General features: G+C 43.2%; 1 protein-coding gene across 1 annotated transcript in view; it reads right to left on the reverse strand.

Annotated features, from left to right (window-relative positions):
* Positions 1 to 7,855: 7,855 nt before the first annotated feature.
* The window catches only part of KAT2A (lysine acetyltransferase 2A), a 38,985-nt gene continuing 20,986 nt past the window's right edge, over positions 7,856 to 25,854 (reverse strand). The window contains exons 12-18 of the mRNA XM_056547901.1: positions 25,171 to 25,281; positions 23,847 to 23,990; positions 20,244 to 20,358; positions 20,127 to 20,163; positions 19,634 to 19,697; positions 14,976 to 15,060; positions 7,856 to 12,060 (exon numbers count right to left, since the gene is read on the reverse strand). Coding sequence (XP_056403876.1) covers positions 11,867 to 12,060; positions 14,976 to 15,060; positions 19,634 to 19,697; positions 20,127 to 20,163; positions 20,244 to 20,358; positions 23,847 to 23,990; positions 25,171 to 25,281 — 750 coding nt within the window. The 3' untranslated portion in view covers positions 7,856 to 11,866. The remainder of the gene's footprint in view (positions 12,061 to 14,975; positions 15,061 to 19,633; positions 19,698 to 20,126; positions 20,164 to 20,243; positions 20,359 to 23,846; positions 23,991 to 25,170; positions 25,282 to 25,854) is intronic.

Raw genomic sequence — 25,854 nt, forward strand, 5'->3', positions numbered from 1 at the left:
ACATCGCTGCGGCCGGTGATAGGCTGAAGGCTCTGTGATGTCCAACACCAGGAAGCAGCTAGAACAGTGGAGGGACCACGAGGCCGGGGCCTTAGCAACCGGGGAACGGAGGACGAAGGGAAGTTAAAGTTTGTTTTTTAATATTTGCAGCTCGGGCACAGGAATACAGGGGGAGGGGTGGTGTAAATACCGTGGAACCGCCATGTTGTTCAATGTACATACGGTACCGTAAATAAATAAGCCCTGCCCTGAAAATAAGCCCTAGTGTGTTTTTTGTGACTAAAATTAATATAAGACCCGGTCTTATTTTCAGAGAAACACGGTATCTCCATACATGTGAATTATATGCTTTTATATCTCTAAATCTTAAACTGAACTCTCATTGCTGCTACACATGGATCTATAATATTAGTTATATTGCACTATTTTTATACACGATCATTTAAAGGGTATCTTTCATCAAAAAAACTTTTGATATATTATAGATTAATGTATGCAGAATAACTTTCCAATAGCATGTTATTAAAAAATGTGCTTCTTTTTATTTAATTTTCCACTTTGAAAAAAATGACCACTATGGGGTCTCCCTACTAGTCCTGGCCGCAAGCCCTTTTTATAGATTTCAGACTCATGCTGGAGTCCTAAATCTCAGACTGCAGCCGGGACACACACAAGCTCAGCACTGCTCCCTGCCTGTCAATCGGCTCATAGCACAGCAGGGCATTCTCCTGACTCTGCCTTACTGCAGGCAGTGATTAATTTTACTATCTGAGCTCCGATCTGTCTTCTCTCTGCACATGCAGTTGTAAACAGAGAGGAGAAGATTCAGAGCTACCAGCTGAGCTTGTCTGTGTCCTGGCTGCAGTCTGAGATTTAGGATTCCAGCATGAGTCTGAAATCTATAAAAAGGGCTTCCGGCCAGGACTGGTAGGGAGACCCCTAGTGGTCATTTTTTCAAAGTGGAAAAGTAAATAGAAAGAAGCATATTTTTTAATAACATGCAATTGGTGAGTTATTCTGCATACATTAATCTATAATATATCAAAAGTTTTTTTTAATGAAAGGTACCCTTTAAATCCAAAGAGGTGTTTTATTTATAAACTGTCCGGAAGAATTCAAGTGGGATCACATCTGGGTTACATTATGTTACCGTGTATTTTTCTTATATATTGCCTTACAAAAAACTGTTTATTTTAATTATTTTAATGTGTATATTTATTAATTCATTTATATATAACTATGGCAATCACATCCTGTCTCATTTTTTGTATGTTTTAATTCTTTATGCATGTACTCTATCAGGCAAACCACAGCCCTTTTTCCTGCCTTTGGCGGTCTTTTTTGAATATATATAGAAGTTATGCACTTGACATGCCTTACACCTGCAACTGATAAAGGGTAGGATAGTACCCGAAACACGTCTTGCTTATGGATGTACATGCAGACTGTCTTTCCAATAAAGTACGGTTTCGCTAATCAAACTACTCACGTCTACTTTATATGGGATAGCGACATTCTTTGGAGTTTTTTTCAATTTTTCTTCGTATGTTTGAGGTTGTGGACAAGTGTCTTTTATACTGATAAGTTCAAACAGGAGCCATTAATACAGGTAATGAGTGGAGGACAGAGGAGACTCTTAAAGGGGTACTCTGCTGCTCATGCCCTGCCCCCTCATGCAGTCACGCCCCACCCCCTCAATGCAAGTCTATGGGAGGGGGGCGTGACAGCCGTCACGCCCCCTCCCATAGACTTGCATTGAGGGGCGTGATGTCATGAGAGGGCGGGGCTATGACGTCACGAGCTCCCGTTGCCGGCTCCAGTGTTCGGAGCTGTTTGTTCCAATCGCGGAGCACCCCTTTAAAGAAGTTACAGGTCTGTGAGAGTGAGAAATCTTTGTTTGTAGGTGACCAAATACTTATTTTCCACCATAATTTGCAAATAAATTCTTTAAAAATCTGAAAATTTTGATTTTATGGATTTTTTTCTCATTCTGTCTCTCATAGTTGAGGTTATAACCTATAATGATAATTACAGCCTCTCATCTTTATAAGGGGGAGAACTTGCACAATTGGCGGCTGACTAAATACTTTTTTGCCCCACTGTATATGGCTGTATACAGTGAGTAAAAGATCACTTACTCAACTCCATTCCTGATCCGGCCTGGGACGGTGTAGCCCCGCCTCTAGTGATGACATCACTGTAGACGGCGCAACAGACAGGAACAGGGGTGGCAGGGCCAATGCAAGGACTAAGGCCCGGTTGCAGGGCCGAAACGCGTCACCTTTGTCCTTGTCTACCATGTACCTGTTTTGATTCTGCAATAAAGCATTTCGTTCCTGACCTACCTGCCCTGGACCACCTGTTTTCTACACAGTATCTAGGCGTAGCCCACGCCAGTCCGAGCGCTACGGTCTTGGGGAGTGAGCTGGACTTTCTCTTGTATAAAATCACATTGTATCACATTTTAACCCCTTAGGGACCAAGCCCATTTTGACCGTAAGGACGTTTTTTTCACTTTCGTTTTTCTCCTCCTCCCCTTCTAAAAATCATAACGCTTACAAATTTGCACCTACAGACTTATATAAGGGCTTGTTTTTTTTCCGTCACCAATTGTACTTTGTAATGATATCACATATTTTATAACATAATCTTCAGCAGAACAAAAAAAAAAACAAAAAAACTTATTTGTGGGGTGAAATAAAATAAAAAACGCCATTGTTACTTTTTTCTACACACTGCACTTTTTGTCAAAAATGACACCTCAGCTTTATTTTGTAGGTCTATACGGTTACCAGGATACCCAATTTATATAGGTTTTCTTAAAGATAAAAAATAATAATTACTACATGCACTAAAATTAGTACTAGAGATGAGCAAAGTTACAGTGATTCGATTCGTCACAAACTTCTCGGCTCGGCGGTTGATAACTTTATCCTGTATAAATTAGTTCAGCTTTCAGGTGCTCCGGTGACTGGAGACTCTCCTTGGACTGTATCCATCTTTTCCAGCCACCGGAGCACCTGAAAGCTGAACTAATTTATACAGGATAAAGTCAGCAACTGCCGAGAAGTTCGTAACTTCGCTCATCTCTAATTAGTACGTTTAAAATTGTCATCTTCTGACCCCTATAACTTTTTTTTTATTTTTCTGCATACGGGGCTATATGATGGTCATTTTTTGCGCCATGAGCTGTAGTTTTTATCGGCACCATTTGTGTTTTGATGGGACCGACCGCTTTTTATAAAACATTTTATGGTATATGAAGTGACCAAAAATGCACAATTTTGGACTTTGGTATTTTTTTTACGTGTACGTCGACCGTGCGGTTTAGCTACCCTTATATTTTAATAGTTCGGACATTTACGCAAGTGGCAGTACCACATGATTATTTTTTTTTCCATTATTATTATTATTATTTTATTTAAATAAAAAAAAATGGGAAGGGGGGATTCAAACTTATTAGGAAGAGGTTAATTCATTTTTGTAATTTTTAACACTTTTTCTTTTTTAGCCCCCATGGGGGCTGTACCATGTGATTCATTTGATTGCATATACTGTTCTGTACAATAGCATAGCATTGATCTGTGTTATCGGTGCTCTGATGCTCCAGTTTGCTATGCAGGTTCGGAGCAGCAGATCACCGATCGGACGGCGATCTGATTAGGACATCAGCTCACTGATCGTCTTCTCAGCTGATCGGGACATCGCGGTTCCACCGCGATTGTCCCGATCAGCTCCCCTGATCTGCCGGAACACTTTTACTTTCAGTTTAGATGCCGCAATCAACTTTGGTTGCGGTGTCTAAATGGTTAATGCCTGGCATTAACCCTGGGTCCTGGCTGCTCATAGCAGTCGGGACCCACTGAGTTTGAAGCGTGCTCAGCTCGTGAGTGCGCTTCAAACCCTGGTAACAGGACCAGGACGCCCTTAGTCTGCAACAAGTTAAAAAAATAATAATTAGCATTTTATTATATGACATCATAAGTATTTGATACATCAGAAAAGCATAACTTAATATTTGGTCTGGTAACCTTTGTTTGCAATTACAGAGATAATGTGTTTCGTGTAGATCTTGACCCGGTTTGCACACACTGCAGCAGGGATTTTGGCCCACTCCTCCATACAGACCTTCTCCAGATCCTTCAGGTTTCGGGGCGGTCACTGGGCAATACAGACTTTTAGCTCCCTCCAAAGGTTTTCTATTGTGTTCAGGTCAGAAACTGGCTAGGCCACTCCAGGACCTTGAGATGCTTCTTACGGAGCAGCTGCTTAGTTGCCCTGGCTGTGTGTTTCGGGTTGTTCTCATATGATTCTAATCTGGACAGTTCCTGACACAGACAGAGGTGTCAGCAGAGAGCACTATTGTCAGACAGAAAAGAAATTCACAAATTTCTGTTTAATACAACAGCTAATAAGTACTGGAAGGATTAAGATTTTTTTAACAGAAGTACTTTACAAATCTGTTTAACTTTTAGGCATCAGTTGATTTGAAAACATTTGTTTTCTACTTGTTTCCACCAGAGTTCCCCTTTAAATTACTAAGAGAAGGAGATTGTTGGCCAAGATCTGGCGATACATGGCCCCATTCATCCTACCCTCAATACGGTGCAGTCATCCTGTCCCCTTTGCAGAAAAGCAGCCCCAAAGAATGATGTTTGCACCTCCATGCTTCACGGTTGGGATGGTGTTCTTGGAGTTGTACTCCTCCATCTTCTTCCTCCAAACACGGCGAGTGGAGTTTAGACCAAAAAGCTGTTTTTGTCTCATCACACCACATGACCTTCTCCCATTTCTCCTCTGGATCATCTAGATGGTCATTGGTAAACTTCAGACGGGCCTGGACATGCGCTGGCTTGAGCAGGGGGACCTTGTGTGCGCTGCCGGATTTTAATCCATGACAGTGTAGTGTGTTACTAATGGTTTTCTTGGAGACTGTGGTCCCGTCTCTCTTCAGGTCATTGCCCAGGTCCTGCCGTTTAGTTCTGGCTGATCCCTCACCTTCCTCATGATCATTGATGCCCCACCAGGTGAGATCTTACATGGAGCCCCAGACTGGGGAAGATTGACCGTCATCTTGAACTTCTTCCATTTTCTAATAATTGCGCCAACAGATGTTGCCTTCTCACCAAGCTGCTTGTCTATTGTCCTGTAGCCCATCCCAGCCTTGTGCAGGTCTACAGTATTATCCCTGATGTCCTTACACAGCTCTTTGGTTTGGCCATTGTGGAGAGTTTGGAGTCTGTTTGATTGAGGTTGTGGACAGGTGTCTTTTATACAGGTAACGAGTTCAAACAGGTGCAGTTAATACAGATAATGAGTGGAGAACAGAAGGGCATCTTAAAGGGATACTCCACCCCTAGACACCTCATCCCCTATCCTGCCCCCCCCCCCCCCGATCTCCCTGCTGCACCCAGCGTTTGTTTAGAGCGCTAGGTGCAGTGCCGAAGGCTCGTAATGTCATGGCCACACCCCCTTCAATGCAAGTCTATGCCGTCATGCCCCCTCCCATAGACTTGCATTGAGGGGGTGGGACTGTGACGTCACTATTTTCTGGATTTTTGTTTTAGATTCAGTCTCTCACAGTTGAAGAGAATAAAAATGACAGCCCTCTACATGCTTTGTAAGTAGAAAAACCTGCAAAATTGGGAGTGTATCAAATACTTCTTCTCCCCACTGTAAATAAAATGTTGTACCTATTCAAGAACACATGAGAATCACTTTCATCCATTTCTCCACTCTCCGTGATTCTTCTCTTCAGTCCTTGTACGGGTGCATTCAAATCGCATTTCCACAATCTGGCGGAGGAATTACAAAACTACTGCCAGGTCAGTGCCGTGATAGCGGACTCATTGAAATGAATGGTGTACGGCACGGATCAGGCAGCTTTAAAATTTTACCGCCAGCTGCTGGAGGGATTTGATTTTTTCATTTGATTTGATCGATGTTTATTTTTTATTTTTATGATTTATATATATATATATATATATATATAATTTTATGATCAATTACGGTAACTGTGATCCGGCTGTAGTCATTAAGCCCAAGAATTTATATCTACTGGACACTTGTGTGCCAATAACAAGTTTGGGGGGGGGGGGGGGGGGGGGGGATAAACTGATATTCCATGTTCTTCTATCTTCCTTGGCCTACATAGGTTTTCCTTTTAAAACATCAAGTTTTTTTTTGTTCTTGCTCCAAATATTACACACAGCCGTCTGGGAACAACCAACATCTTTGCGCACACTCTTGGGGAGATTTATTAAAACCTGTCCAGAGGAAAAGTTGATGAGTTGCCCATAGCAACCAGATTGTTTCTTTCATTTTTCAGAGGCCTTTTAAAAAAATGAAAGCCATCCGATTGGTTGCTGGGGGCAACTCAACAGTTTTCCTCCTGACAGGTTTTGATTAATCTCCCCCGTATTTCCTGCTGCCTGGTAGATTTCATGCAGCATGAAATACGCTGCAGATGTACACCGTGTGACCCTACCCTTAAAGGGGTACTCTGCCGCTAGACAACTTCTCCCCTATCCAAAGGATAGGGCATAAGATGTCTGATCTCGGGGGTCCCAAGCCGCTCGTGATGTCACAGCCACGCCCACTCAATGCAAGTCTATGGGAGGGGGCATGACGCCCCCTCCCATAGACTTGCATTGAGGGGGCATGGCCATGACGTCACAAGCCAGGCGGGGCTGTCACAAACCTCCGCCCCGCATCGCCAGTGCACTGGATGTCTGGGATGCCGCAGCAGAGATCGCGAGGGTCCCCAGCGGCGAAAACCCAGCGATCAGACAACTTATCCCCTATCCTTTGGATTGGGGATAAAATATCTAGGAAGCAGGAAATCCCTATTAGAGCTGCAAAAGTAAGACATTAACCACATGGATGCCATTTTGTGCGAGTTTTTACACCAATCTTTATTGAACAGTACGGACAGTATGACATTCCTATGTACTGACAGTATGTCACCAAGAATACACTCAAACAAAGACACTGATGCCAATGGGTGCAAGGCAAAATACTGGCAAACCAATGCACGGCCGTCCCCTGGAAAATGCAGTGTATGTGGCGCGGTCTGCCTGAGCGTTCAAAAGTGCGAATATTAAAAGGTGACAAAAAAAAAAAAATACTCTGAGTAGAGTCATCACAAGTAGTAAAGGTAATAATAAATATTAATGACACAATTCTGTAGGTTTCTATATGGACTGGTTCACACAACATATATTTAGACTCCATTTTGTTACAGCAGGAAAGTATCCCAGAGAGGGAACGATCTAATGCAGTGTTTCCCAACCAGGGTACAACTCCCAGCATGCCCAGAGAACCAAAGGCTTGTCTGCTTCCTCCAGAGGATCCAGTCATTAAAGGGGTTATCCAGGAAAAAAATGAGAATGAGAATGTCTGTATGTTCCATAGATATCAAATGGCCATGTAGCAGATGGTATAATTAGAGAGCCGGAATTTAGTGAAAGTGGTTAAAGGGGTATTCCAGGAGAAAAAAAAAAATTTATATCAACTGGCTCCAGAAAGTTAAACAGATTTGTAAATTACTTCTATTAAAAAATCTTAACTTCAGAAGCTCATAAGTACTAAAAGGATTACGATTTTTTAATCAAAGTAATTTACAAATCTGTTTAACTTTCTGGAGCCAGTTGATATATAAAAATTTTTTTCCTGGAATACCCCTTTAAGAAGGTAAATCAAGGCTTCTTGGGAGTTGTAGTTTTGCAACAGTTGGAGGCACCCTGGTAAGGAAACACTGCTTTACTCCAAGGGAATGTGTCCTCTAATACCTACTTTAACCCTAGATACGCCATAGGCTTTTGTTTATCGTCTTGTCGCACACTTTTTTTTCCCCGTCTTCTCTGTAATAGTTCAGTACATGTCCCAGCGATCGTCTCAAGCTTCTTCGCCTTCCTCCGGGGGACTGAACCACCTGACTTTGATGCGGTCTGGCAGCCATTGCAGCTACAGGATTAATCTTGGTGGAATTAAGACGTATGCCTGGAGTTAGATTCTTAGTGTTAGGGTATGTTCACATGTAGCAGATTCTTATGTTGCGCTCAACCGTTTATTTGTATTGACTTATACAGCATAAATCTGCATCATATAGGGGACCTGCATACTAAGGAATTTTAGCCTGACATGTGAAAGTTTAGATCACGCCGGGATCCGTCCCGAGATCCTCTGCGATCGTGAGAAATAGGACGGGTGAAGTGCGCAGCAGAGCTCTTCACTCCTTGGCTGCCCGGCCTGACCCTTTCCCTCCAAGCCTAATGCTAGGTGTTATAGTTTTTCAAACAGCTGGAGGCACCCTGGTTGGGAAACACTGGCCTAATGCAAAGAATAAGTCAGATTTGATTAACAGCCGGGGAGTGAAGAGCACTGCCATGCACTTCATCCACATATTACTCCCAACAGGTCTCAGGACTAAGCTTCACTCCTCAGCCACCCTATTTCACTCTATAGATCAGTGTTTCCCAACCAGTGTGCCTCCAGCTGTTGAAAAACTACAACTCCCTGTATGTTCAGACAGCCAAAGGCCTGTCTGCCTCCTCCAGAGGATCCATACTGTCCCTGAAAGGTAAATCAAGCTTTCCCTCTCATCTCAGCAGCATTTGGCTGTCTAGGCACGCTGGAAGTTGTAGTTTTGTTTGTAGTCCATAACTGGTTGTTTGCCCAGGATGTAGGACGACGATAAAACCTTCCGTCTAAACTGTGGACTTTCCAGATTTTATTTTTATTTAACAGGAACTATTGGTGGGGGTCCAACCTTATTGATCAGAAGATCGGAGGTCAACTGTCCTCTGAGTGTATGGCGAGCCATTGTGCCTGCTCGGCCACTGCTCCATTCCCTAGCTACAGCAGAGGTTTCCAACCCAGTCCTCAAGCCTCCATCAAAAGTCCAGGATAGCAACCTTACCCTGTTCCATTCCAATGGAGTAACTGAAAAAACCTGGGATGTTGGTGGGGGTTGGAGACCTCTATGATAGCGCATGGTTTCCTAAGCAGGGTGCCTCCTGCTGTTGCAAAACTACAACTCCTAACTTGCTCGGACAGCCAAAGGCCTGTCTGAATGCTCCAGAGGATCCACACTGTCTAATAGGTAAATCAAGGCTTCCCTCATCTCAGCAGCCTTTGGTTGTCCTGGCATGCTGGGAGTTGTAGTTTGATAACAGCTGGAGTTCCAGTTTAGAGACCACTATTCTGTAGCAGAGGTCCTCAATTCAGGCCTCCATCCCCACTAACAGTCCAGGATTGGGATTTTTTCCTTTTCTACTCTAATGAAGTAACAAAACCCAGAATGTGTTGATGGGGGTTGAGTTGGGGACCACAGATCTATGGAACTTCCACCAATGTTTATAAGTTCTATAGTATGCGCATTATTCTACATTCACTCGGTAGACAGGAGGCCGCCTTCTCCGTCCCTGAGATCAGTGGAGGTCCCAAAGCTGAAGGTAAAACACCACGTATAATCGCGCTGCCAATATGGAAGAAGCAGAGTTTCTGCATCTGGATTTCATTAGTTCTGACCTGTAACACTGAAAGTTTGAGCTAACACATAAAATACAAAAAAATTGTGCGTGAAACATAGAGCAGCAATAAACCACAACCCTGGCTCACTAACACCAATGTCTGTCCTGGGGAGGGGGGGGGGGGGGCGGGTCGGATCAAAAAATCTCATGGGACAGCCTCCTCAGCGAATCACTGGCTGACCGGGCTATCGAACAAGCGCAGCTCTTAGTGTGGGGGCCGGAGCACTCCGTGAGCTCCGTACAGGAGATCGCTGGGGGAAGGGGGGGGGGGGGGGTTCCCCTGCAATCAGACACTTAACCTATTCCCTATGAAGAGAATAGGGAATGTGTTCCTCAGAGTACCCCTTTAACCAGACAACCTATATGACAAAAGACATTTTCAATCTCCATAATAGTATAAAACCACTTTGGACATCTTTACAAACCTCTGACTGCAGGACGACCCCTGGTGCAATGTGAACCATACAGATCTCTCTGTAAACCAGTGCTTCCCAACCAGGGTGCCTCCAGCTGTGCAAAACTACACCTCCCAGCATGCCCGAACAGCCGAAGGCAGATGAGATGAAAAGGAAACCTTGATGTACCTTTTAGGGACAGTGTACATCCTCTGGTGGAGGCGGACAAGCTGTTAACTGGGCATGGTGGGAGTTGTAATTTACAACAGCTGGAGGCACCCTGGTTGGGAAACCCTGATGTAAACCTTTAGCACATGCCATTTGTTACCAATGTAACATCCACAATTCAGAAGATAAAAACCACACAAACAAAATAAAAATAAAATAAAAAATTGGACATGGTCTGTATTATTCGTAAGCATGATTCCTAATAAATTATTTTTGGAGATTTCATCACGTCCTTAAGGATCTTGTGGAATGAACAGACGCTCCTTTAGTCCCGTAAACACTTGCGGTAAGCAAAAAAAAAATGTAAAATAAAGTGACGCAGCCCCCAAAAGTGCAGAGATTTTTAACCCCTTAAGGACCAAGCATTTTTCCACTTTTGTTTTTTCCTCCTTACATTTTAAAAATCATAACCCTTTTAATTTTGCACCTAAAAATCCATATGATGGCTTTTTTTTGCGCCACCATTTCTACATTGTAATGACGTCAGTCATTTTAACCAAAAATCTACGGCAAAACGGGGAAAAAAAATATATAATTGTGCGACAAAATGTAAGAAAAAACTAAATTTTGTAACTTTTGGGGGCTTCAGTTTCTATGCAGTACTTTATTCTGTAGGTCCATACGATTAAAATGATTCCCTACTTACATTAGGTTGGATTTTGTCGTATTTCTGAATAAAATTATAACTACAAACAGGAAAATTTATCTTCTGACCCCTATAACTTTCTTATTTTTCAGATATGATGGTAATTTTCTGCGCCGTGATCTGAAGGTTTTATCGGTACCATTTTTGTTTTGATCTGACTTTTTGATCGCTTTTTATTCATTTTTTTATGGTATAAAAAGTTATCAAAAATACGCTATTTTGGACTTTGGAATTTTTTGGCCATTGACCGTGCGGTTTAATTAACAATATAGTTTTATAGTTCGGACATTTACACACGCAGCGACACCACATGTTTATATATATATTTTTTTACACTTTTTTTTTTATGGGAAAAGGAGGTGATTCTGACTTTTATTTTTTTTTTTTTTTTTTTTTTTTTTTACACTTTTTTTTTGCAATGTTATAGCCCCCATAGGGGACTATAACATCCATTACACTGACTGCAGGCACTGGTCAATGCATTGCCATAGCATTGATCAATTATCTGCGCTCGATTGCTCAAGCCTGGATCTCAGGCTTGGAGCAATCAAAGGCCGATCGGACAGCACAGAGCCCGGTAGGGAGCCTCCCGCTGTCCTCTCAGCTGTTCGGGATGCCGCGATTCCACCACGGCGGGCCCGAACAGCTCCGCTGAGCTAACCGGCAGCATATTCTACTCTTAGATGCCAAAATCAACTTTGGTCACGGCGTCTAAAAGGTTAATACCAGACATCAACCTGATCGTCGATGTCCGGTATTAGCCACGGGTCCCAGTCGCTGATAGCAACAGTGACCCCCGCAGATACGAAGCACGCTGTAAATATACATCTGTGGTCGTTAAGGGGTTAAGAAGGAAGGCTTTGAAACCTCGTCCTTGCCAGTGCTGTTTCTTCTCCCTTTCGTGGTGCAGGAGCTCTTAACCAGTCGTAGAGAGCGGTAAACTTTACACCGACGGGGACAGTTTTGCGCATTTTGTAAGGCAATCTCGCCGCAGAGGTTTTCAGAGTTCCCGGAAGTTGGAATGGAATAAGTTGACGTAAGGGGGTTGTGAATTCCCAGGACGGCTACTTATCTATCAGGCCTCCCTCCTTCAGCTTGAAGTAGAAGAACTTCTCCAGCGTGTTGGCGCACTTGCAGTAGTCGCTGTCCGGGGGGTTGTACTCCCGGCAATTGGTGATTATCCTCTGCAGGTCGGCGATGAAGATCTTCTTGGTCACGTAATATCGGTTCTTCAGCCGTTCTGTCATGGTCTTCAGGTCTACAGTGAGGTCGAAAAACACAGGTATGAGGTAGGTATAAAAAAAATAAAAACCACCTACATATTGCCTACAAGGGATGGCTTGATTTACCTTTCAAGGACAGTGTGGATCCTCTGGAGGAGGCGGCCAGGCTTTTGTCTGTCCAGGCATGATGGGAGCTGTAGTTTTGCAACATCTGGAGGGCCACAGTACGGAGACCAAAGTCTCATTTGTTTCAAATTTTCCATCTTAAGGCAAGGTCACATGGGGTGCATCCGCAACGCAGCGGTTGTGCTGACGACAGTCAAGAGTGACTGCAGAGTGAGCTCCCAGCCGTGGCCGGGTAGCAGTGTATTCACTCATAGCTGCAGATCTCCCGCTGTAGGAATCCACCGGCTATGAGCGGACACACACAACTGCCCCATGTGACCCTTCTCTTACTATGTATATTTTGAAATAACCTCAAGATCGGCCACTAGGGTTATAACGAAGCTGAGACTTGCTGTTCTGTAAAGATCATTTCCCAGCTGTCTCTCCCTTATCACAGATAGGAATACAGTAAAAGATGACATCAGTGTATTGAGAACACAAAATAGATGTTGCTCACAGATAGGCCTCCCCTTCCCTGTAGAATGACTTTGGAAAATGTCACAGAGTATGCCCAGTAACATCTCCACTTTAAGTGAATGGGACAGCTCGCATCTATTGTCACCTAGGTCCATGGGTAATGCTGTAAAGCAGTGTTCCCCAAGCGTGGGCCTAATGTTTTTCATTTTCACGGACCACTGTTCAAAAAAAATCTGTCAACACCTGTGGGGTGTAAATGCTCACTGTACCCCTTGTTACATTCCATGAGGGGTGTAGTTTCTAAAATAGGGTCACGTTGGGGGTCCACTCTTCTGGCACCATGGGGGCTTTGTAAACACACATGGCCTTCAATTCCAGCCAAATTCTCTCTATGTGGCCCTAAACTGTTGCCTTGAAATACGACAGGGCTCCGAAGTGAGAGAGCACCATGCATATTTGAGGCCTAAGTTAGGGATTTGCACAGGGTCGAACCCAGATGAAAGCATTACAGATGTCTCCGCTACCACAAATACCCTACAGCAGTGTTTCCCAAACAGGGTACCTCCAGCTCCAGTCAATGGCTGTCCGGCAATGCTGGGAGTTGTTGTTTTGCTTCTTTTTTTGAAACCCTTCTGTAAGATGTGGATATGTAGTGTTTTACCCTTTATTTTGTGTAGTGTTTTTAGGGTACATTCACACAGGCGGGGGTTCACAACGAGTTTCCCGCTGGGAGTTTGAGCTGTGGCAGAAATTTGCAGCAGAAAACTCACTGTAAACCCCCGCACGTGTGAATGTACCCTGTACATTCACATGGGGTGGGTGCACAAACCCCTCCAGCTGTTGCAAATCTACAACTCTCAGCATGGACTGACAGACCACGCATGCTGGGAGTTGTAGTCACACTGGTGAGGAAACACCAAATTAGGTAACAGACAAACTCAGTGATTCCCACCAGTGTGCCTCCAGCTGTTACATAACTACAACTCCCAGCATGCACAGTCTGTCAGTGCATGCTGGGAGTTGTAGTTTTGCAACAGCTGGAGGCACACTAGTGGGGAAACACCGAGTTAGGTTCTGTTACCTAACTGTTTCCTCACTTGTGTGCCTCCAGCTGTGGAAAAACTACAACTGACAGACCGTGCATGTTGGAAGTTGTAGTTATACAATAGCTGGAGGCACGCAACTACAACTCCCAGCATGCTGAGACACTAGTTTGCTGTTCGTGCATGCTGGGAGTTGTAGTTATGCAACATCTGGAGGACCACTGATCTCCAAACTGTGGCCCTCCAGATGACACAATCGCCAAAAATCGCTGGTCTGAATTGACCAGCGATTTGCAGTGATCGACGATATGGGGGGTGGTGGTCTCTCAGGACCCCCCTCGGCGATGTGCCAGGATGCCTGCTGAATGATTTAAGGAGGCATCCCGGTCCGGTACCCAACCGGCTAGAGGCGGGGACCGAAATTCCCATGGGCATACCTGTACGCCCTGCGTCCTTAAATGGGCGCTGTCAGATACAAAAACTTCTGATATGTTGTGAAGCATGTATAACCAATAGGTTTTGCAATTACTTTCATTAGAAAATTTTCAGTATTTCATACTGAAAAATCCAGTCAAACAACTGCCGCCCCCCCTGCCTGCTTGGACACATACCTGTCCTGCTATGTCCATGCATCATCACCTATGTCATGGACATACTTCCTTGATTGACAGCTGTGAGTGCAGGAAAAATCCTCCCACTGTCATCTTGTGTCCCGCTACTGTCCGTGAGGACAAGCTGGGAGTTGTAGTTTTGCTAATGCTAGGGGAGATGTGAGCAGACAGCATACTGAGGGAGGGGGCGGAGACCTGCACAGTGAGGCCACGCCCCCTCCCTTTGGGAGGAATTCAGACTAGTGAGCTAAATTAAAAGTGTAATAAAAAAATAAATAAAGGTGCTAGACACATAAAAATTTGATGTACGAGGTCAGGATTAGGTACTGAGTGATATATTTAAAAAAATAAATGTTTTTGTTGGATCTGACGGGTCCACTTTAAGAACTCTCGATCCAGAGGTTAAGGAAGTTTCTGCAGCATCCAGCTTCTCCCCAGGCAGAGGCAAAATATAAAGTGCCCCAATTCAGAGCATGATGGGAGTTGTAGTTTTGCAACAACTAGTGAGAGACAGGTTAATTGTCTATGGGGCTTCTGAGTGTTGCCGGAATGTTTGGAAGCTCCATAGACAATGAATGGAGGATCGGCAGCACCTTAGATCTCACCTACATTCTATGGATCGGTGGGGGGCTCAGCAGTCTGTGGATTGCGGGGACAACATGGTGGCTACTACTCTACATACTACTGCTTGCACTTGTAGTACAAGGCCCTTACCTATGGGGAATCGGATGACTTCATAGTAATCTGGAGCTTCAGATTTCTTAACAGGTTCCATGAAAGGCCAAGCACTTGGGTGCGTCTGAGGACAAAATACACACAATAAGCTAATTTTTTCTAAATATATATATTAGGAGCTTAAGAAAGGCCAGGAGAGCTGGCTCAAACGTTGCTTATGGACACTTGTTTTTTGATGGAATAATGTTCACTTTTTTTGGAACTGTGCTGTGGAATCATGATTTTCTCTCTCTCTCTCTCTATATCTATATCTATATATATAGTCATGGCTGTAAATTTTTAAAGAAAATTAGGTATTTCTCACAGGAAAGGATTGCAGTAACACAGGTTTTGCTATACACATGTTTATTCCCTTTGTGTGTATTGGAACTAAACAAAAAAAGGGAGGAAAAAAGCAAATTGGACATAATGTCATAATCCTCAGATTTCATGATGTCTTGTACACATTCAAGGCCCCCAGTGCCAGAGGCAGCAAAACAACCCAAAACATCACTGACCTCCACCATATGTCACTGTAGGTTCTGTGTTCTTTCCTTTGTAGGCCTCATTCCGTTTCCGGTAAACAGTAGAATGATGCGCTTTACCAAAAAGATCTATCTTGGTCTCATCTGTCCACAAGATGTTTTCTCAGAAGGATTTTGGTTACTCAGGTTCATTTTGGTAAAATGTAGTCTTGCTTTTTTATGTCTCTGTGTCAGCAGTGGGGTCCTCCTGGGTCTCCTCCATAGTGGGGTCCTCCTGGGTCTCCTCCATAGTGGGGTCCTCCTGGGTCTCCTCCATAGTGGGGTCCTCCTGGGTCTCCTCCATAGTGGGGTCCTCCTGGGTCTCCTCCATAGTGGGGTCCTCCTGGGTCTCCTCCATAGTGGGGTCCTCCTGGGTCTCCTCCATAGTGGGGTCCTCCTGGGTCTCCTCCATAGTGGGGTCCTCCTGGGTCTCCTCCATAGTGGGGTCCTCCTGGGTCTCCTCCATAGTGGGGTCCTCCTGGGTCTCCTCCATAGTGGGGTCCTCCTGGGTCTCCTCCATAGTGGGGTCCTCCCGGGTCTCCTCCATAGTGGGGTCCTCCCGGGTCTCCTCCATAGCGTTTCATTTCATTTAAATGTTGATGGATAGTTCGCGCTGACACTGATGCTCCCTGAGCCTGCAGGACAGATTGAATATCTTTGGAACTTGTTTGGGGCTGCTTATCCACCATCCGGACTATCCTGCATTGACACCTTTCATAAATTTTTCTCTTCCATCCACGCCCAGGGAGATTAGCTACAGTGCCATGGGTTGCAAACTTCTTGATAATGTTGCGCACTGTGGACAAAGGCAAATCTAGATCTCTGGAGATGGACTTGTAACCTTGAGATTGTTGATATTTTTCCACAATTTTGGTTCTCAAGTCCTCAGACAGTTCTCTCCTCTTTCTGTTGTCCATGCTTAGTGTGGCACACACAGACACACAATGCAAAGACTAAGTGAACTTCTCTCCTTTTTATCTGCTTTCAGGTGTGATTTTTATATTGCCCACACCTATTACTTGCCCCAGGTGAGTATAAAGGAGCATCACATGCTTGAAACAATCTTATTTTTCCACAATTTTGAAAGGTGCCAATAATTGTGTCCAGACCATTTTTGGAGTTTGGTGACATTATGTCCAATTTGCTTTTTTTCCTCTTTTTTTGGTTTAGTTCCAATACACACAAAGGGAATAAACATGTGTATAGCAAAACCTGTGTTACTGCAATATATATATATATACAGAGGAGAGGAGATCTATATATATATATATATACACACAAAGGGAATAAACATGTGTATAGCAAAACCTGTGTTACTGCAATCCTTTCCTGTGAGAAATACTTCATTTTCTTGAAAAATTTAAGGGGTGCCAACATTTACGGTCATGACTGTGTGTATGCGTGCGTGTATATATCTACGGTACTTATATTTATTACACACACATATATATATATAAATATATATATAAATATAAATATATATAAATATAAATATAAATATATATATATATATAAATATATATATATATAAATATAAATATAAATATAAATATATATATATATATATAAATATATATATATATATATATATATATATATAAATATATATATAAATATATATATATATATATAAATATATATATATATATATATATATATATATATATATATATATATATATATATATATATATATTAAAATCAAAATAGACAAATCACCAGGTCCAGATGGTATTCACCCCCGTGTTCTAAAGAAATTAAGTAACGTGATAGACAGACCCCTATTTTTAATATTCAGGGACTCTATAGTAACAGGGACTGTTCCCCAGGACTGGCACATGGCAAATGTGGTGCCAATATTTAAAAAGGGGTCAAAAGGTGACCCCGGGAATTATAGACCTGTTAGTCTAACCTCCGTTGTATGTTAATTGTTTGAGGGTTTTCTAAGAGATGCTATTTTGGATTATATTAATAAAAATAAATATATGACTCCATATCACATGGCTTTATGAGGGATCGGTCCTGTCACCTGATCAGCTTTTTGAGGAGTAATACGGGGAATGTGAGGACTACAGTACCCAGAAAGATTATCAGAATTAGGGTTATTTAGCATAGAAAAAAGACGACTTAGGGGAGACCTAATAACTATGTATAAATATATCAGGACAGTACAGAGATCTCTCCATGATATATTTATACCCAGGACTGTATCTATAACAAGGGGGCATCCTCTACTTCTAGAGGAAAGAAGGTTTCTACACCAGCACAGACGGGGGTTCTTTACTGTAAGAGCAGTGAGACTGGAGTTCTCTCCCGGAGGAGGTGTCATGGGGAACTCTGTAAAAGAATATAAAAGGGGTCTGGATGCATTTTTGGAGAATAATAACATTGCTGGTTATGTATATTAGATTTATAGGGACAGAACGTTGATCCAGGGATTTATTATTCTGATGCCATATTTGGAGTCGGGAAGGAATTTTTACCTCTAGTATGAGGGTTTTTGCCTCCTCTGGATCAGTAGGGACTCATTAGGGTTATAGGTTGAACTTGATGGACTCTGGTCTTTTTTCAACCTTATGAACTATGTTACTATGTAACCCATATACTTCCCATATAAAATAATTATTGGGGAGTCTGCTCTTCCTGCTTCATTTAATAAAGATGCTTAAAGGGGTACTCTGGGGAACCTAGCTTATCTACAGGATACAGGGATAAGTGCGATCTGACACTTATCCCCCTATCCTGTGGATAGGAAATAAGTTTGAGCATCCCTTTAATTGCATTAAAAAGAAAAAAAAAAAAATTAAGAAAAGCAGTAAAACAAGTAAAATATTTTTAGATATCTAAAAACAGAAAAGTTGTTCCCCTGCCAGGGTGCCTCCAGCTGTTGCAAAACTACAACTTCCAGCATGCCCGGACAGCCAAGAGCTGTCCGTGCATGCTGGGAATTGTAGTTTTGCAACAGCTGGAGGCACCCTGGTTAGGGGAAAACACTTATCTAGCAGTCTTATTTCAATCTGCCTAATCCTGTTGCCGACTCCAGATAGCAACTTACCACCAACCCCGTTGGAATCACGCGCACACTCAGCCAAGCCGAACATGCACGTGTATCATGAAAGAACGTTGCTGTTTGACAGCTAAGGTGTATGGCCAGCTTGAAGACAACCCCCTAGATCAGTGTTTCCCAACCAGAGTGCCTCCAGCTGTTGCAAAACTACAACTCCCAGCTTGGGAGTTTTAGTTTTGCAACAGCTGGAGACACCCTACTTGGGAAACACTGACCTAGGTTATAGGTAGATTACGCTGTTCGACAAAGTAGTAATGTATTTGCTCAAGTCATTGCAATTCTTTTACCATTGGATAGATGGGGCTGGGTCGGGCATGCTGGGAGTTGTAGTTTAGCAACAGGTGGAGGCACCCTGGTTAGAAGAAACACTGATCTCTCAGTTTCATTTCAATCTGCCCAATCCTACTGCCGTCTCCTGACAGTGACTTGGAACGACGTGCACGCTCAACCAAGCTGAGCATGCACGTATATTAAGGAGGAAGGGTATGAGAAATAGCCATTGTCTGACAGCTATCTTAGATGTATGGCCAGCTGCTTAAAAAAAACATCTTGGGCTAAGAACTGGCGGCCGGTTTGAGCTAAGAACTGGCGGCCGGTTTGGGCTAAGAACTGGCGGCCGGTTTGGGCTAAGAACTGGCGGCCGGTTTGGGCTAAGAACTGGCGGCCGGTTTGGGCTAAGAACTGGCGGCCGGTTTGGGCTAAGAACTGGCGGCCGGTTTGGGCTAAGAACTGGCGGCCGGTTTGGGCTAAGAACTGGCGGCCGGTTTGGGCTAAGAACTGGCGGCCGGTTTGGGCTAAGAACTGGCGGCCGGTTTGGGCTAAGAACTGGCGGCCGGTTTGGGCGCAGTACGAGGACGTCATTAGGGATTATAAGGATCTGGTCCCTGCTGTGACATTCCCATCATTAGCCATAGGAAATGAGCAAAGCACAACAGGATACGTGAAATATAGGGAAGATCTACAACCGCATGGAAGATCTCCCCGCTTGCGCATTTAGTGCGAAACAGCGGGAACTTACGCAACACGTTCTCAAAATATAAATCACAAAGCTCTGCCAGGCGTTACTACCTTGATCTGCGCTAGCAAGTTCTTCAAGACGTTGTACAGCTGGTCTGGGTCTTTAATTTCCTTCCTGCAAAAAAAATATAAAAATAATAATAATGAATAATAAATAATAAATAAATAATAAAAATAAATAAATAAATAATAAAAAAATATATATATTATATATATTTGTTTTATCACCCCAATAAATAACAGATGGGGGGGAAATTCAGTCATAATTGCCTTTTTTTGACACATTTAACAAGCTGACTTGTGCTCCTTTGTAAATATGAGAGGTTGCAGTTTCGAGTCTTATTTTTGCGCCACAATTAAAATAAATTAAATTTTCCCCAACATATTTGCTGCAGAAAATCTGTTTTAGCTGTATAAGCAATTGAATGATTGCTCATACAAGTCCTCTAGGGGGACTAAAGATATGAAATAAATAAAACAAAAAATCCCTCATAATTAAAATCACCCCCCATATCTGGTATCGCTCGCCCTCATTTTTACTCACCCTTTTTCTTTGCAAGATGGTTTCCACCCAGTTTCCCCTGCAACAAGAGCAAAGATGAGTTTTGCAGATTGCCATACCCCCGGTACCCCCCCCCCCACCATTACTTCTAATACTCACGTATGCCTGGTATGCACTCCACGGGGATCTGCCGCACTCCTTCTTTGAAGCACGTGAGCCCGGGATACACTTTGCGGATCTGAGCTTGTCTGCGCTCAATAAGTTTCTTAATGATCTGAAATAAATTGGAAACATTTGAACACTTACAACAGTGTCTGGTAAAAGGGTACCCCTCCCCTAGACATCTTATCCCCTATCCAAAAGGTTCCCAGCAGCGGGACCCCCGCGATCTCCCTGCTGCACCCGGCATACATTTAGAGGTTGGGTGCAGAGCCGGCAGCTCGTGATGTCACGGCCATGCCCCCTCAATGCAAGTCTATTGGAGGGGACATGACAGCTGTCACGCCCCCTTCCATAGACTTGCATTGAAGGGGCATGGCCGTGATGTCAGGAGCCTCCGCCCGGCATCGCCAGTCATCTGACACGGAGCGAAGTTCACTCTGTGCACGGGATGTCTGGGGTGCCGCAGCAGAGATCGCGGGGGTCAGCGATCAGACATCTCATCCCCTATCCTTTGGATACAGGATAACATAAGATATCTAGGGGAGGAGTACTCCTTTAGGAAAACCCGCCCTCAAATACTCAAAGAAATTCTGCTTTAACCCCTCCCTGACCCATGACTTATATGTACGTCATGGGTCAGGTAAGAGTTGGGCACGCATCATAACCAGAAGCCAACATCTGCCAGTAATAACGGGCATCCGCCACGATGCCGACGTAAGTCTTAACTGTTTAGATACTGCACTCAATAGCGGCATATGAAAAGTAATTGCTGCACAACTCGTTTCTAGTGGCCCCATCTGCTCTGCTGCAACATAATCGTGGGATGCCGATGGGTTGTAAGGATGGCCTAAGGCCTTACCTTGGCCTCAGCAAATGTTACAGCTTACCTGTGGCAGGCTGTAGCAATAGAGTGCAGATGTGAGATATCAATGTAATTGATTATGATTTTATTAATTTTTTTTTTTATTGGGGGGGGGGGGGGGGTGGCGATTTAAAATTTCAGTATCAAAAAGTTTAAATTATATTTAATATTAGAAGTAGAGCAGGAAAAAACCCTCAGGTATGGCGCTGCAGACTCTTGTAGACAGAGGAGGCGGATGCCAAAGGTAATAGGAAAGTCCTCAGCAGGACATTAAAAAAAATAATAAAATGGACAAGATTACGTGTTTCGGGAGGATCCCTCCCTTCCTCAGATCAGGATAAGGACAGTACAACAATAGCAGGTTTATATAGGATCCTCTCGAAACGCGTAACCTTGTCCATTTTATTGTTTTTTTAATAAAATGTCCTGCTGAGGACTTTCCTATTACCTTTGGCATCCGCCTCATCTGTCTACAAGAGTCTGCAGCGCCATACCTGAGGGTTTTTTCCTGCTCTACTTCTAATATTGACTCCCAGGACAACTTGATTCCTCCTGCAACCCATCGGCATAGCAGCGACTCGCACTACAGTACCCCGATTATATCGTGGGTGATATGCTTTTTTTGCATAGATTTCAAGGTGAGCGGCCATCTATAAGCCCCGTGGGGTTGCCCCACCACCACCCGATCTATTGAGGGTAAATACACGAGGCGCCGTCAGTCGGTCCTTTTTTTTCTTTTCTCTACAAATTATATTTAAAACTTTTTTTAAATTGATTTATTCTTAATTTTTAGTCTCTAATGGGACTATTAAAAGCAACCACTTGATTGCTTATACTGATTAATGCTATAGCATTGATCAGTGTTACCAGTGCTCTGCTTGTACAGGCTGCCTCAGCATAACTGGGTGGCACAGACGTAAGGAGAAGGTCTCCAACAGCCATTTTAACGCCTGCAATTGCGCTGAGTGCGTGCTAACCAGCAACTGTCATTTTAATACTTTAGATGCTGCGATTGACCCGGATCGTGGCATCTAAAGGGTTAATAGAGGACATCAGCGTGATCGCCCAGCCTAAGTGCACTTCATACACAATAAATGACGATAGGACGTAACTAAAAGTCCATTGTGGTTAGGATGTAAGGTTTCAGTGTAAGGTTAGGGTCGACTTGCTATGAAACCTGCTTCTACATGAATGAGGCACAGATCGTGCTGCCTCCTGGTCTCTCCCTTGGTGTCAAGCAATGAAGGTGGGAACTTACAGATGGACAATATGTGAATTGTGCTAGACCAGGGTTGCCCAATCAGGGTGCTTTCAGCTGTTGCAAAACTACAACTCCCAGCACGCGTGAATTATCTTTCAGGGACAGTGTGGTCCTCTGGAGGAGGCAGACAGGCCTTTGGCTCCAGGCATACTGGGAGTTGTAGTTTTGCAACAGCCAGAGGCACCATGGTTGGAAAACACTGCTATACACAGATAAGTATATTCACTATATACAGATAAGTATCATCCTAAAATATTCACTATATACAGATAAGTATCGTCCTAAAATATTCACTATATACAGATAAGTATATTATCCTAAGATATTCACTATATACAGATAAGTATCCTAAGATATTCACTATATACAGATAAGTATTATCCTAAGATATTCACTATATACAGATAAGTATTATCCTAAGATATTCACTATATACAGATAAGTATTATCCTAGATATTCACTATATACAGATAAGTATTATCCTAAGATATTCACTATATACAGATAAGTATTATCCTAAGATATTCACTATATACAGATAAGTATTATCCTAAGATATTCACTATATACAGATAAGTATTGTCCTAAGATATTCCCTATATACAGATAAGTATTGTCCTAAGATATTCCCTATATACAGATAAGTATTATCCTAAGATATTCACTATATACAGATAAGTATTGTCCTAAGATATTCCCTATATACAGATAAGTATTATCCTAAGATACTCACTATATACAGATAAGTATTGTCCTAAGATATTCACTATATACAGATAAGTATCATCCTAAGATATTCACTATATACAGATAAGTATTATCCTAAGATATTCACTATATACAGATAAGTATTATCCTAAGATATTCACTATATACAGATAAGTATTGTCCTAAGATATTCCCTATATACAGATAAGTATCGGTCTAAGATATTCACTAGAAGGTTGTCCGGACATGCTGGAAGTTGTAGTTTTGCAACAGCTGGAGAGCAACAATTTGGAGAGCACCGTACTAGAACAAGGGGATTGTGTACTAATAAAGGACTGCTGACAGACAGATTGGTAGGAGGCACGGTAAAAGTCCGCGCCATTTATAGAAACAGATAGCTTTAGGGTAGAGTCACACACAACGGATCCACAGCTTATTTTACGCAGCGGATCAGCCAATGACCGACCCTAGAGTGAGCCCCCTGCCTGTGCCCGCTCATAGAAGCAATCCGCTGCTACGAATACATACACAGGGATCTGCGCAACCATAGTGAACTGTGCGCGCCTGCGCGGTTTACTTACAGGCATTGTGGCCGCTCTCTGCCTAGTTCAGGGAGAGCCTGCGATGTCTGTGAGCAAACTGCGCAAAGTTTACTACAATCGGGCACAGCCAGGGGGCTCACTCTAAGGTCTGTCATCAGCGGATCCACAGCGTAAACTACCCTTATAGGTCCCAAACTATCAGTACCATACCGGTCGGTGTCCATACCTCTTTTTGTTTCTTGATGATATGCGAGAGCTCAGTGTAGGGAATACGAGGATTGAGCTCGCACTCCATCAGAGTGGCCCCTTCGTAATCCTTGATGTAACCCAGGTATCGACTCTTCGGAACCTTGATATCTTTCGAAAACCCCTAAAAAAACGGAAAATAAAAAAATAAGTATATATTACACACACACACACACACATATCCAATATAATAAATATATATATATATATATATATATATATATATATATATATATATATATATATATATATATATATATATATATATATATATATATATATATATATATATATATATATATTCCCCCTCATATCTATCTCTCCATCTCTTCCCCCTCATATCTCATACCTATCTCATATACCATAATATATATATATACACCTCTCTATCTCCAATATATATCTCCATCCATTATACATACATACACACACACACACACACACACACACTTTTGCAACAGCTGGAGGCACACTGGTTGGGAAACACTGATCTACAGACTTAGCTTTTTTTTAACTCGTGGTTAAATCTCTCTCGTAGGATATATTGGGGGGGGGGGGGGGGGGGTAACGGACACAGGAGAACCATGGTTTTTAGCTGTGTTCCCCCAAGAAGCAACTGAGAAAGCGATTTCCCTTTCAAGGACAATGTGGGAGGAAGCAGACAGGCCTTTGGCTGCCCAGGCATGTTAGGAGTTTTGCAATAGCTGGAGGCACATTGGTTGACAAACACTGAGGCAGAATATAAAAACAAAGCCTGGACTCCACTAGATCTCTAAAGGTGTCCTGTGAGATCTGCACCAGATCATGTCAGCAGCAGATCCTTTATATCCTGTAAGATTCGAGGTGCGGCCTCCATGAATGGGACTTGTTCCTCCAACACATCCCACAGATGATCGATCGGATCATGGATCCTTGGGCACCAGTTGTCCTTCCCTGGTACTAACCAGAGCAAACTGGGAACACGACACAAGGTTCCCCATGTCTTAGTAGTTCAGTAGTCTCTGTCACTTTCCTGATCAATCAGGGTCTCAGAGCTGAGAACCCCACTGATCAGGAGAACGCGGTGGGAGAAGCCTGCGGCATCGCTGCTCACTTCCTGGCTTGTAGCCATCTTTGTTTAGCTGCTCCATTACAAGTCGGTGGTGCAGCGAGACAAAGATCCCTACGAGGTCTCAGCAACGACCGACCCTGTGGATAGGGGATACGTTTTGAAGTAACGGAGTACCCACAGAAATATTAACTAATTAATGTAAATGCCCTACATCACAGCAGCGCTGCCCCTTTAAGGGAACAGAGGGCCTCACCTGCTTCTTGAAATAGCCAATGGCGTACTCATCTGCATACGTGAGGAAGTACAGGATGTTGTGCTTGATGTGATATTCCTTCAGATGGTTCATTAGATGGGTCCCGTAGCCCTGAAGAGGAAACAACCACAGATTAAAGATAATAAAATGAGATTTCTAAAATCAGCATTTCCCAACCAGAGCGCCTCCAGGTAGGTAGGTAATAACTCCTATTAGGAAATCCCTCCTATTAGGTAGAAGCCCCCAGTAGGTAGGTAGGTAATCCCTCCTATTTGGAAATCCCTCCTATTAGGTAGAAGCCCCCAGTAGGTAGGTAGGCAATCCCCTATTAGGTAGAATCCCCCAAGAGTTAGGTAGGTGCATTAAGTAGTTTACCCAAATATTTCCCATTCAAAAAAAAAAAAAAAAAATTCCCTCCCCTTCCCTCCTGCACTGAGGGCTCTACATCGTTTGCTGTAAGTGCTGCAGGACCTTCTCTCTTACCAGGAGTGGAGCAGGGCCTGCCACACAATGGGATTATGTAATTTCATCAGGCAGTAGGTCCTGCATTCCCTCCAGATAACAGAGACAACAGCGACGGATCGGAGGGAAGGTGAGAGACTATTTTTACAGTTTCTGCAGGTATCGGGGACATTTGCACAAGTACAAGGACCGGTATGGGGACATCCCTTATGTGGGCCCAAG

Source organism: Hyla sarda, chromosome 12 (genome assembly GCF_029499605.1).
Source record: "Hyla sarda isolate aHylSar1 chromosome 12, aHylSar1.hap1, whole genome shotgun sequence".
Lineage (NCBI taxonomy): Eukaryota > Metazoa > Chordata > Amphibia > Anura > Hylidae > Hyla > Hyla sarda.